Genomic DNA, 14420 nt, shown 5'->3' on the forward strand with positions numbered 1-14420 from the left:
ACATTCTTTGTTTCAACTAACATTATGTACAGTATGCCCCGCAGATCATACACTTGTTTACGAGGTACCTACAATAACCGAGTGAAATAAACCACAGCTTGAGCACAGCTTTGCGTTCACTTATTGTAGTGAAGTTCTATGCTCGCAATATATAAAATCTTTTCCATTGGTCAAGTGTTCTCAAACCCGTACACAAGCAAAAGCCACTGTTATAATATATTTATAATTTCACGTTATAATGCCCATATTGTGTATATGGTGACATTCAGTTCCATACAATACAGTAGGCACATTTGTAGATATCAGCTGTGGCCACTAGTAGCCTAGAACATCACTTTACAGCCACAGTAGGCCTAGTCCACACGTATACAGGGATTTTTAAAACCAGTGTTTTTCCCTCCTTCATTTAAAGGAAATCCCATCCACACCAACAATTATTTTAGAAAATCTCAGTCCACACAACGCAAAAACTCACATGAAATGGACTGGACAGAAGGCTAGCTCTCCATGATCCTGATCGCAGAGAAATATACATGTGGACAGGGGGCCATTAGATGTTAGCGTTTTCCATAAGCTCCAGTTTCACCCGTCCACACGAATACATAGTATTTTTATTAATGTGAGTTAACACTTTCTTTTTTTTAAAAGAACCTTCACCCAGGCAGGAATTTTGAAAAGGTCCGGTTTCAGTGACCTAAAGCGCAGTTTGCGTTGTGGACGAAAGGTCAAACCATGTAGAAAAACCTATGGTTTCGAATAAATGCCCATATACCTGTGGACAAGGCCTTAGTTCCTTGTGATATGGAAGAGAGGGGGGGGGTTCACATTCCATTGTAGGCTGGTCCCCCACTTCCCTCAGGCACTACCCAGTTGATATTCTGGCTAGGGTCCTTGATGTCGCACGTTTTGCAGTGGACGCAATTCTGAGCATTGATCTGCAACCTCATTCCCTCTCCCGAGTCCAGGGGAACATACTCGTATACACCTAGGAGGGGGAATGGAGGTGGGGGTTTAGTTTAAACATTTTATAATCTTTATGATTGATTGAAAAGTGTATTAACAGATTGCAGAATGGGTACAGTACAGTACAGCTCAATACATACAATTGTTAAGGGGATGCAGACCAGAGAAAGACTTTCGTCTTGTTTACATCAGGGTCCCCCATTTTCAATTCGACATACATGACATACAGATAGACAGTACTGCTACATCTATACATTTATGACATCAGATTTGCAAATACAGTAGTTTGTGATACAAAAGTGTCCAGAAAAAGAGTGTATATACATTTGGCGTAGAAACTTGGAGGAGGTTGGGTGAGGGCTGTACATTGGAGGTGGGGGGGGGTTGGGTAGGGGACACACACATTTTACACTGTACATTGGAATACTGACAAAGCCTTACTTGGTCATTTACTGTACAACTAGGTTAGGACATTTGTAGGGGCCAGTTTCGAATTGCAGTCTCACGTAGGTGTTTTTTGAGTGTTTTTGAAAGTGGGTAGTGATTCACATTCCTTTACAGCTTTAGGTAGGGCGTTCCACATTGATGTGGCATAATTGCGAAACGTGTTTAGTCCCTTGTTTGAGCCGAATCTGGGTTTTACATGATTTGTGGAGCTCCCTCTGGTGTTGTGATCGTGGTATTCACTGACCTTTGGGAAGTATTTTGACATGTACATGGGTACCTTGGTCGCGTAGTGTATCTTGTAGACCAGGCCCATTGCAAGTTGCTGTACTCTGTCGTCTACTCTAAGCCATCCTAGGTTGTCAAAGTGGGCAGGGGTGAGGTGGGTTCTAGGAGTTAGGTCAAGCAGTAGTCTGACTAGCTTGTTTTGAGATGTTTGTAATTTGTTGTAATGATGACTTTTCATGCTGCAATGAAACCTATTGAGACAACTGAATCATGGGGCAAGTTGTCAACATGCTGAACTGGTAATTATTTTTATTTGCAATCATTTATGGAAAAAGTAATGGTGCTAAGACTTCAGTTCATTTATCACAAGGATCTCAAAACAAGCAATTCTGAGAAATACCGGTACACCTAAGATTTGTTTATTAAGGACAATGCAAATTAATTAACATAATTTACATCAGTGTATGCATAACATCACAGCATGATAAGGACGTAAATATGCCAGGAATAGCACAGGGCTAATTTCCACCCGTAGACCTATGAGTAAAAATTGTGACAAACTAGCCCCAGTCTCCTACTCCTTGCCGTTGGGTGAGGCTTTCAGATAAAAAGCCTAAACAAGCTTTTTGGAGCCAGGAATATAACATTATAGCCTAGTTTTGTATTTTTCTTTTGGGTGTAGTGTAACAAAAATAATAACTACACTCAGACAGCCATCACTCATATATAGAGTGTGTAACATGGGTCTTCCGTTCTGCAGTAAACAAATTAAATTGTATCCCACTTTATCCAATCAGGAGAGAGCTCCACACTGCAAAAATAATAAATAAATACTAGAAAATGTGTCCTTGAAACAAGTAAAATTATCTGCCGGTGCAGTAAGCAAATTTGGCTTGGCAAGATCTCTTGAAATAAGAAACTATCTAGGGCTCTCTCCTGATTGGATAAAGTGGAAATGGAATACCACAACATGTATTTTGTGTTTACTGCGGAGGGACTGGGAGACCTATGTTACTGACCAGACTGTATCAGTGACGGCTGTCACAATGTAGAGCTATTTGACACTTATTTTAACAAAATAATACCACTTACAGCATCTTTAATAAAACAACTTGGAGTGTTGCTACACCCACCAAAACGGTGTGTTCAACACAAGGGAAGAAAAATCTTCAACCAATCAATACATAAGCTACCCATGTAGGAAGGTGACTGGCTGCAATGCTTTTCAGTTCAGATATGTTGAATAGGGTTATTCCATTCTTGGAACTATGCCCATTTATCCGGAGCCTGGACAAAAACGTGTGCTTGCCTAATTAAACATGTTTGGTAAAAAAATACTTCTAAATGCACCCCATGAGAATGATGAATTGATCAAAGAGATCTAACTGCGTTCTTTTCCTTTCAATGAATTGCCTTTGCAGTAAAAGTATAAAAGCCGTCTTTACCCGCAGGGCAGAAGCGTTGCTCGGGCCCATCGAATATGGCCAGGTTCCTGTCCACGGGGACGCTGTCGTCCCTCAGGGTGAGGTGAGCGGGCTGGTCGCCCTCGTGGTTGGTGCCGCTCAGGGCAACAGAGGACAGCAGGTCGAAGCTCAGCTTGCCGTCCGGCTTGGGGTACTCGATCGGCGTGCACTCTTTAGCCGGTTTCAGCTGGTCCGAGTCAAGGCCTGGAGATAAAAAGCCAGTGTGTGGTTATGAAATGTCAACATTGCCTTCCAGAGATAAAAAAAAATTACCTTCTCTTATTTCGAAAAGAGAATCCCTTGGCTTACCATGTTGCTATAGGTCAGTGTTTCCCATCTAATTGGAATCCAGTAGTGGTGGTAGCTGATTTGGGCAGGGGGGGGGGGGGGGCTGGTGATGTACTCAAGCAAATAATTACTTTAGTTTTAATAAATAAATAATAGGCCTAATATAAGAATTGGTCCACTGTAAATACTTTCATTATTTAACAAAATAATACAATTTCCTTGGACCTTCAATCCAGTAATATGCAAGCCATTCACAGATAGGTTGTGTGGTGTGAGAGAGAAAGTGCGGCAAGGAGGGGCTGTGAATGAATGCAGCTCTACATTGAAATACGATTATAAATATTTAAAAACGTCAATATGCAGTGCCGATAACGTGGCAGCCCAACACAAATAAATCTATGTGTGGGAAGAACTAGCTATAGGCCTCCTTGTAGCATCAGAGTAAACAAGCTGTACTTTATGAGACATTAAAGGGGAACTATCTTATAAATGGCCTTTTTCAGTGTTTAGCATTGTTTCCTAGCTATGTGGACTTATATTAATATGATCTATGTCTCTAATTCTCATATTGGTGCATTCTTCCAATTCTCCTCTCACAATATTCACCCTCACTGAACTGAGTCATCTGAAAATGTGCTGATTTGTGATGTCAGAGAGACTCCGCTGCATGATAATGTTCAGGCGGCGCAGTGGTTTAGGAGCCCAGGCTCAAAACAGCTTAAGATCTTCAGGTAGAAAAATGCGTTTTTGAGGACTTCATTAGAAATACAAAACAATGAATTAAAAAAAAATAGAAAATTACAGAGGTGTTCCATAAACTCACAGGAATTGTGTAAAAGTGCCCAAATAGTAAAATAGTTCCCCTTTAAAGCTGCAATAATTATTTTCCGACACTATGCATCACATTTTCAAAACCTCTATATGACCACCTGCTATCAGAAAGTCCTGTTGAGCCACGGTGTCCTACTCTGTCAACCCTGCGCTACCAGCGGCTAGTCTGTGGCGAATCTCTTAAATTACATCAATATTATGCTGTCAGAACAGTTGAATTGTTTTGAGAGAATGCTTTGTCAACAATGGCTCCTCGCTGCCCTCTAGTGGTTCAAAAAGAATCATTGCCGTTTTAAGTTTTAAGTTTCAGTTAGAAGATCATACTAACAGTTTTCTATTACACAGGGTAATAGTAGATCACAAGCAATGAGTAAAAACAACAATTCTTCAATGTCTAGCCAACATGCTCAGAGTTAGCTGTACTATTCTCCTTATTCACATTGATGCAATGTGAGGTATGGATGTGGAAGTGCCCGTTCACTTAAAATCGTAGCTATAAAAATGCAATTTCAAGGACCAAAATAGTCAAACCAACAGACCGAACACAGTATTGGAATAACGAGCTCATGATCGCCCGACTCCGATTTGTTTTTCACCTCCGTAGTGTTTTGAAATACACGGAAGTGAATGAGTTATCGGCTCGTCGAAATGCATTCATAGCGATCTACGAAAATGAAAATGGTGGCGAGGTGAATAAGGCGCACTTGCTCTGATATTCATACCGTTGTGTTTGAGTGTCCATGGCTCCTTCCCTCTCAGCATCCAGTAGAAGATGCCGGTGTAGACCATGCCGCCGTACAGGCCAAAGTAGTTGTGGAACGACGGCCGGATGTTCCTCACCGCGTGCAACTCTTTCCAGATCCAGGACTTCTTGATGTTCTCAGCGTACAGGGGGACATTAAGTCCTGCACAGAAGGACAAAAATGAAGGGACCGAAATGTAGTTTTCACAACTTGTGTAGCTGTTCCTTGTTCTTCTCTCACGATGAGACAAAACCTCATTAATTGTGCTCTATCAGACAAAGTGTCATAGATGCAATTGTGAAGCATTTGTCTTTATAATACGTTACTATGAAGAGCAAGTAATAAGATAACGTAATCACTAGGGATGTCCGATATTATCGGCCTACCGATATTATCGGCCGATATCGGCATTAAAATGTGATATCGGAAAATATCGGTATCGGGTTTCAAAAATATATATATATATATTTTTTACATTTCTATAGAAATGATGTCCGATATTATCGGCCTACCAATATTATCGGCCGATATCGGCATAAAAATGTGATATCGGTTGATATTGGTATCGGAAATTAACCTGTTCCACCCCAGGTGAAAATCTGCATAAAATGTATACCTAGGTAAATGGAATATTGCTCCACTTCTACAAGGGCTATTTGCATATTCTTGGTATCTAGGAACATCTGTGGACCTCAATGAATGTATTCTCAGTGTCAGAAATATTGTGTCTATTACTAGGCTTGCTTAAATTGTGATGAAACAAAGGAAAATATGAATTATGATTTTTCTTTTCATCTTTGACAGTGAATAAAACCATGATAATAATGACCAAACTTAAAGAACTGCCACTGAGCTCATTCAGTACCCTCTTGAGATCATGTGTACAAAAGATCTAAGGAAATTAATAAAGGGAAGATGATCAAATTGAAGGTTCTGTATATACAGTACTGAATTCTCCCATCCGGACCAATGCAATTTGAAATATTATTATAGAATATAGAATATATGCTTATACATTACCTTATTATAGCCAATTCGCACATTTATATATATATACATATAGTATCTTTCAAATGGCCGAGTTCAATTTGGATATAGTATCACCAGGCTTGCATAATAACAGATACTGATATTTACTGTAATAGACTGTAATATTTTATTTCCCCCTTCTTACATGTTAACAATAGTGTGGAGAAACTGACTGAGTTTCAATATTTGTCAAAAACGTTACCTTTTGTAGCTTATTATCGCGAATCATAACAATTATTGATATGATTCATTCAGAACGCTGAACTTTGAACCACCATAGCGGACCACAGGAAGTGTAGATTGGAGAAATTCCAACGCTGGCAGATAGCTAGCGAGGTCCTCTTCAAAATGGCCGCAAAAAGATTCCAATTCCGATGGTTCAACATTTCCATATCCGGTTCCGGGTCAAAAAAACGATTTCACATAAAAAACTTAAAATGAACTCACTTTTAACCTATTGCTAAACTATTGCCAACCTAACGTTTTACATTCTACATGTATTTGTGACATAGTAGTGATAATAATACTTGAAAACGGTTGATTTTAAAATCACAAATTTTTTTCCATCTTCATAAAAATATAATAATAATTTAATAAGGTCAAAAGGGGTCGGTACCGACCCTGTCGAGTGGAACAGGTTAAGAGTTGGACAATATCGGTATAGGTAAAAAAGCCAATATCGAGCATCCCTAGTAATCACACTACATTTTGAAAGTAACTTCCCAAACACAGTACATTTGAAGACCAACAAATGTGGAGATGGCCTTGCAGACCTCAGCGATTTCATATTTTAGTTTGAGATCCTTTATGAGCTCAATTACCTGCGGTCTCCGACTCCAGATTCTCATCGATGAGTTGAGGGAAGATGGCCTCGGCGGCCAGCATGCCACTCTTCATCGCAGTGTGGGTGCCTTTGATCTTTGGGACGTTCATGAATCCCGGACTGCAGCCAATAAGAATCCCCCCTGGGAAGGTCAGCTCAGGGAGAGACTGGAGAGGAAAAGGAAGACGGATGAGCTCAACCAATCGGAACCAACATAATGGAATATCCAACCCTTTTGTACGGTTTGTAAACAATGATGTTGTTTTTGGACGTGCAGGGCTCTTGGTTTCACGTTATGCCTCCAGGGACAGTCTGGAAGAAACCACGGGACGTCCGACGACCTGTCCCTGCATTCGGTCAAGTGCTTTCATCGAGAATGTCCCTGAAGTCTCTCCCTGAAAGACGTACTTGTGGCTTTGAAGCGGAAGCGGAGTTTTTCCTACAGGATGATGTTGATGAAAGAGGGTCTGTATAAATACATTGATCTTCTGTATGCAATGCACACAAAAAAAGGTTTGACTGAACGATACCATTTTCCTCACTGCCATTACCAATTAAGAACCAAGTACGGCCAATACCATATAGCTCCTAGGGGTGTAACGGTACACAAAATCCACGGTTCGGTACGTACCTCGGTTTTGAAGTCACGGTTCGGTATTTTTTCGGTACGGGGGGGGGGGGGGGGGGGGGGCGATGCCAGTGCATACATTAAAAAAAATTTAAATGTAAAAAAATATAAATTATACTTTTTGTATTTATTTTTTTATACAGCTACGGTTTTATATATACTGTTTTTTAGTAATAACTAGAAAGTAATGGTATTTATTCAACAACAGGTGATTGATTAATGATACTAATACAAATCTATACAATGAGTATGGGGCTGCAGCACTGCAGATATACCCTACTCCAATGATCCACACGGACATTATTCGTTGCTGCACTTGCTTCCAGAAGGCTCAGTTGAAGTAGCACAGAGGATCTGTTGTGATTTTTGCACAATAAATATTCAACATTCTCTTTTGAGACTCCGCCTCAGACTCTTACCATTTGGCACTAAAAGCTAAACATTGTCACCAATATGGCTGTCATTAATTGTGTACGCGAGGTGGTTCAGTGACGACGCTAACGTGAGCTAGGTTAGCTAGCATGAGCTACCGGGAGATGGAAAGACTAACTTTACTGGTGAAAATGTGATTTACGTTGGAATACTCCTTTGCCAACTTGCTGTACTTTGCTTGCAGGTCTGCAGCCATTATTGCTGGATTATGAATAGCCCCAACTTTAGCCAAGGTAACGTTATGGCTAAACCTTTAACGTTAGTTAATGCTAGCTTTCGGTTAGCTGTTCAATGCTAATAACACCACCAAGCGAACCCATCAGAGCTCCCCGTCAACACCGCTCTGTCGGGAGGATGGCATTTAAGAAAGTATCTGCTGTTAAAATGACAAACATCATTGACACTTTAATTCACGGTCGGTTAAACACACGTTTGTTTTATAATGCTCACAGCAGACCGCAGTGTTGTTGATAAATTACGTGGGGCCGGGGGGGATTTAAGTTCTGCAAAAAAAGGTTCCATACCGTTGCAATCGCTCGGTGCACAGCGCGTACTGTACCGGAGGACCACATTGAGGCGGTACAGTTACAGTAGGTATCCGCGTACCGTTACACCCCTAATAGCTCCTAATACTTAAAGATATAATACATCACTATATCACAAGATTAATTAATTAATTTCTGTCAAGGTTGGTTGAGATGCAATCAAACTGCTCACCTTGCATGGTTATGAATACATGAAGACAATATTATGTGTTCATGCACAACAGACATTCAAGTAAAACAAATACACCTCCACATATCAGCAGTAATGCAACCTGCACAGAACTTACACACCTGGAATTAGGGCAGCGTAATATATACGTTTTCTCTTTCATTTATCATCTGTATTATCATCGTATCATGTTTCATATCGTGAAATTTCCCACAAAATAATTTGTTTGTATGTGTACAGTTTCATACAATTCCATGCTATAATCACGCATCCCCATTAACCCTTTATCTGCCACAGATTATTCTGATCTTAATCCACTCTCTGCCACCACTATAAGTCTATGGAGATGTTCCCCTTCTTTGCAGGGCTATGACTTTTTAAATTGTATTGCTAAATTGACATTACTATGGCCCATTCAACGTCAAGTATCTATCGTTTAGGATGTAGCAACGTTCTACTTTTTCATTCACATATTCATACTAAAATACGGTCTAAAGTATAAATATGTTTTTATCTTTTTCTGCAGCATTCTGCAGAACGTGATTTATAGCCCTAAATACATATATTAGATCATCAAATGTAGTTTGATACCGATTGACGTCAGATAAAAAATTTCAACTGTACAAGGTCCAACACGTCATGCCTCATCATCTGCTGGTGACCGGAGGGGGGGGGGGGTTTATAAGTCCGTGGCCGACGTTAAATCATTTATTTAGTATGGGCGATATATACATCAGAGCAGATTATACGTTTAATAATAATCAAACACGCTGAAACTCACCTCAGCTTCCTCGTAGCGTTGGGCGATCAGCGTCGGGGCAGAAAGTTCGCTATTATGGGATGTTGATATATGCGATCCATGTCCAGGTTGTATAATGCTATATACGTCCAAATCATGTTGTTTATCGAGTTATTGGCAACGGATCGCTATCCAGTGTGTCAAGCTGGAGTCCCGCTAGCGATAGCGAGTGGCCGGACGAAATATGGGTGAGCACCACTTCCGGCGCGTCACTTCCAGTTTTGGCGATTCGCAGATCGGCCACCAGATGGCGGTCTTGAACCGTTGGAGTTGAGAGGAGATCAACAGCAAGTCTCAAGTCTCCGTGGGTGAAATATGATTGCCATCACAGATTTTTGAAATATTGATCTCAAAGACGCCTTACGGCGTCATTGGCAGATTACGCATGGCGAGCAATGACGTGGTAACACGTTCTTGGTGAGAAAAGGGTTAACATGCAGTTTAATACATACATGGCCACATAATCGTAACGTAATGGAATAAGTTGTAATTGCAAATCAAGTCAGCCTGATGTCTTTCAAGCTGCATGTTGTGTAACCTTGCAGAGTAAACCACCACTTGTTATCGACTGTTGAAAGAAACTAAATGGATATAAACCTACCTGGACTCCTCCCTCGTTCAGAGCCCTGGCTCCATAGGCGATGCGGGTCGCTCCCTCCAGCGTGGGCGCAACGAAGGGATGGTGCTTCCAGCGCTGGAACTCCCTGAAGGGACTCAGGTAGGGGTTGGTGTAGTCTAACCCCACCTAGAAGAGAAGGGAGAGGACCACTAGTTTTTTAACCCTTTCCCGGCTAACTGTCCTTCGACCGGCCTTAAATCGTTTTTAGCCGTCGTGACATCACCATTAGAATGTCCAGCTCTCAAAATTCTAGTGCGAGGTCGTACACCTGAAAGGGTTAACAACTCATCTGTTTACTACTGCTCTGACCACAGCTCAGTTAGAAGCTATACAATTTATTCTAGCGGTGTTAGATTTATTTTGTTACCATTTTGTCAATCATATTGTAGGAGCCATAATGTAAGTTTCAGTATTCTCTATGGTGTTGTAGAGTGAATGTACAGAGTGAATGTACAGAGTGATTGTACAGAGTGAATGTACAGAGTCAATGTACAGAGTGAATGTACAGAGTGAATGTACAGAGTGAATGTACAGAGTGAATGTACAGAGTGAATGTACAGAGTGATTGTACAGAGTGAATGTACAGAGTGAATGTACAGAGTGAATGTACAGAGTGAATGTACAGAGTGAATGTACAGAGTGATTGTACAGAGTGAATGTACAGAGTGAATGTACAGAGTGAATGTACAGAGTGAATGTACAGTGTGAATGTACAGAGTGATTGTACAGAGTGAATGTACAGTGTGAATGTACAGAGTGAATGTACAGTGTGAATGTAGAGTGTGCATGTACAGTGTGAATGTACAGTGTGAATGTACAGAGTGAATGTACAGAGTGAATGTAGAGTGTGAATGTACAGTGTGAATGTACAGAGTGAATGTACAGTGTGAATGTACAGTGAATGTACAGTGTGAATGTACAGTGAATGCAGAGTGAATGTAGAGTGTGAATGTACAGTGAATGCAGAGTGAATGTAGAGTGAATGTACAGTGAATGTAGAGTAAATGTACAGTGAATGCAGAGTGAATGTAGAGTGAATGTACAGAGTGAATGCACAGTGAATGTACAGTGAATGTAGAGTGTGAATGTACAGAGTGAATACACAGTGAATGTAGAGTGAATGTACAGTGAATGTAGAGTGAATGTACAGTGTGAATGTAGAGTGAATGTAGAGTGAATGTAGAGTGAATGTAGAGTGAATGTACAGAGTGAATGCAGAGTGAATGTAGAGTGAATGTACAGAGTGAATGTAGAGTGAATGTAGAGTGAATGTAGAGTGAATGTAGAGTGAATGTACAGTGTGAATGTACAGAGTGAATGTACAGAGTGAATGTACAGTGTGAATGTATAGAACACGCAGGAACCAGAACATTCCTCAACAGTAGTACACCTTATTGACTCGAGTTGTTGATTAAAAAGGCACAAGAGCCTCCTGAGGTGCGCACACCGTTTCAATGTTGTCCCCAACCATCTGACTTGTTTACATCGACGAGGGGGTGCCATATCCATATTCTATTGTCACGTCTATCTTACGCTGTAGAACACAGAGGAGTGGAATCTCTTTTGTTCTCGGCTCCGCTGCCTCGCGGCGACATCAATACAATTGAAAAAAAAATAAAAAATAAGAGTCAGCTAAATCAAACTCACCACGAAGCCCAAGGCCACCAGTGGCTCCCCCTCGTTCAGGTGGTACAGAAAGGAGCCGCCGTACGTGTTCCTGGTCAGCGGCCAGCCCACCGAGTGCTCCACCCTGCCCGGCCTCCACTTCTTCTCGTCAATCGTCCAGATCTAAGCAATTAAATATCCAAAAGAGTGAAGAAAAAGGGAAAAAGCCATTTTTACTCTGTTGCTTTACTCGTGTTTTCAACCCAACTGCAAACACAAGACACCCAAATCAATCTGTATGCAGAATCTATTCAATGTCAATCTATCAATGTCTAATTTGAACAACATTTTTATTAACAAAATAAGTAGCAAATGGCAACATCATGTACCATCCATTCATATAGAAGTAATGCATGAGAACAATATTCATTCATATATAAGTAATGAATGAAAACAATATTCATTCAGCAGCACACATACAGTGCGGTCAGTTTGAAGATAGCTGGGGGGGGGGCCTTACTTCCTTTAGGCCGATGGCGTACGTCTGTGGCTCACAGCTCTCCCGGAGGTTGAAATGCTTGTAGAGCTGCTTGGCCAGGTGGCCGTGACACCCCTCTCCAAACAAGGTGACTTTAGCGTGGAGCTCCATCCCCCTCTCGAACACATCCTGGAGAGGAAGGCAGCGCAGGAGGGGTCACCACACAGATGCTGCATAGAAATACGCTGTCAAGAAGTGGTATTCATGGATGTGATGATTTTATTCTACTGTGCCCATCACTCTTGAAATGTATTACAATGCACTTTTTAAAAATCGCACCGTGTTCAACTGTACACCGTGTTCAAATGTAAATGTTTCAACTGATTTATTTCTCTCTTTATTACTCTCTTCTTTTTCTTTTCTTTCTCAAATGTTCTCATCTCTACCCATAAGTGCCACCTTTTTGGGGAATGTAGAATAATAAACGTCAGGGGAGACTAAGGCTGAGACCACTTATCGATAACTGCGTGATAAAGTATGTATCTATCTATCTATCTATCTATCTATCTATCTATCTATCTATCTATCTATCTATCTATCGTTAAGTGGCGTCACATTTTATTTTTTTTCAATACTTTATACTATAGTAAAATACTAGGTCTTGTGGCATGTATTGGTTAAAACATCCCCATTTCATGTAAATTCAGTTGAATTGCAACTCTGCACTGTGTATTCAATATGCAGTGCACTCCTCCATCACATTCAGAGACCACAGACTATAAAATGAGAAGGATCACTGTGGTAGTTTTGAATTGGGAAATCTGTAACACTAAAGATGGCGGTAACAACAAAGAATTGCTGCAAAATAGACATACATTTGTTGGTTTAAATAATAATTAAAAAAATAAAATAAAATCTTTTTTAACTAATAATAATATCGATATTTATCGATAATTTGGTCCCGATTTATCGATTCTTCCAAATGGCATATTGTCTCAGCCTTAGGAGAGACCATCTTCTAGATAAAGATATAGATGAAAAGACACACTAGTGATAAGCAGACGTCTGGGAAGAGCCACTTCACCTTGGAGTACGATCGGCAGTGATGGGTGAGACCTCCTACCTGAACTCAAGTCCAAATGCACAGGCACTTTGTACTATAAGGGCTAGCACCAGCCGACAGGCACTTTAAGGCAATATGCACTTTAAACTGGAACACTGAGCTATTTATTTTAGGTACTGTAGCATCTTTTTTAATTGTTTGTGTAAAACCTTTATTGTGGGGATTGTATTGCATGTATTCTTGTGTTTTTATATTGTACGTTTTTATACTGTATGTACTGTATGTGCTGGCACCACGACAAATCCCAATCAGCCATGTGTTGAAATGGCAATAAAGTTTTCTATTCTATCTATTCTATTCTATTCTAAAAGCTCCCCGATACACAGTATCCAACATATGAAGACAGTTGCATTAATATACGACTGATCGTCATAAATCAAGAACGGGTGACAATGGAGCTTCAATCAATCTTCATCTGACATCGAGAGGAAAAAACAGTCTTGTTCCTAAAATAAAAACCTATATTTATTTTTGATGTTTCACCAGCTTCTGTATGAGGCTTCAAAGAGAGGTGGCCATCAATCAAAATGCAGTATTTGTAAGTGGTTATGGATTTTCCTTTCCATTTGGATATCATTTTTATGGAACAGTCCATTGCACGGATACATGGGGAAAAACAAGAAAATGTTAACCGTTTTAGCTAATGCTGCTGAAACTATAAAGTCGCTACTTTAACCACTGTTGTCCTGTTGTAGCTAGGGCTGGCAGTCATGTTGGTGCTCAGGGTGGTCCTTGAACCCTCACGCTGCTTCGCTTAAAGCCCTTGGAGACATGAGGGTGTGGAAATGTGTAGGACCCCTGCCATGAGGTATGGACTTTTTAGGCCGGTGAACGGTGTTCTGGGTGCAGCCATCATCTTCTGCAGTTATTTTTGGCCCAAATAAATGTTTTTAGTTGTTTTGGGGGGGGGGGGGGGTCTTGTTTGTTGGTTGATATGTCATGTGTTGTTTTCTAGGTCCGTCAAGTTTAATCGATTGATAACCCTAGTTGTTACCTGTTGTGTATATGATTTAATGAAATAATATAAAAAAATATATATAACAACGATATTGTAGAAATCGTTGGAATACAGAAACGCACCATTTCTAACAGTTGACAACACAAAGCTGTGTGTCATTTATTACGCAGTAGAACAAGTGACAGCTATCAGAGCTATGCCATGCTAGGATCTGACAGCTCGTAGTAACCAAACATTTATCAATGAAACCCC

The 14420-nt window shown here is 40.5% G+C and overlaps 1 protein-coding gene across 1 annotated transcript in view; it reads right to left on the reverse strand.

Annotated features, from left to right (window-relative positions):
* Window positions 1–102: 102 nt before the first annotated feature.
* etfdh (electron transfer flavoprotein dehydrogenase) overlaps window positions 103–14420 on the reverse strand; it is a 28445-nt gene continuing 14127 nt past the window's right edge. Inside the window, exons 7-13 of the mRNA XM_084332363.1 lie at window positions 12130–12276; window positions 11652–11792; window positions 9987–10130; window positions 6811–6979; window positions 4940–5122; window positions 3081–3302; window positions 103–985 (exon numbers count right to left, since the gene is read on the reverse strand). Coding sequence (XP_084188489.1) covers window positions 822–985; window positions 3081–3302; window positions 4940–5122; window positions 6811–6979; window positions 9987–10130; window positions 11652–11792; window positions 12130–12276 — 1170 coding nt within the window. The 3' untranslated portion in view covers window positions 103–821. The remainder of the gene's footprint in view (window positions 986–3080; window positions 3303–4939; window positions 5123–6810; window positions 6980–9986; window positions 10131–11651; window positions 11793–12129; window positions 12277–14420) is intronic.

Source organism: Notolepis coatsorum (genome assembly GCF_963971535.1).
Source record: "Notolepis coatsorum genome assembly, chromosome: 16".
Lineage (NCBI taxonomy): Eukaryota > Metazoa > Chordata > Actinopteri > Aulopiformes > Paralepididae > Notolepis > Notolepis coatsorum.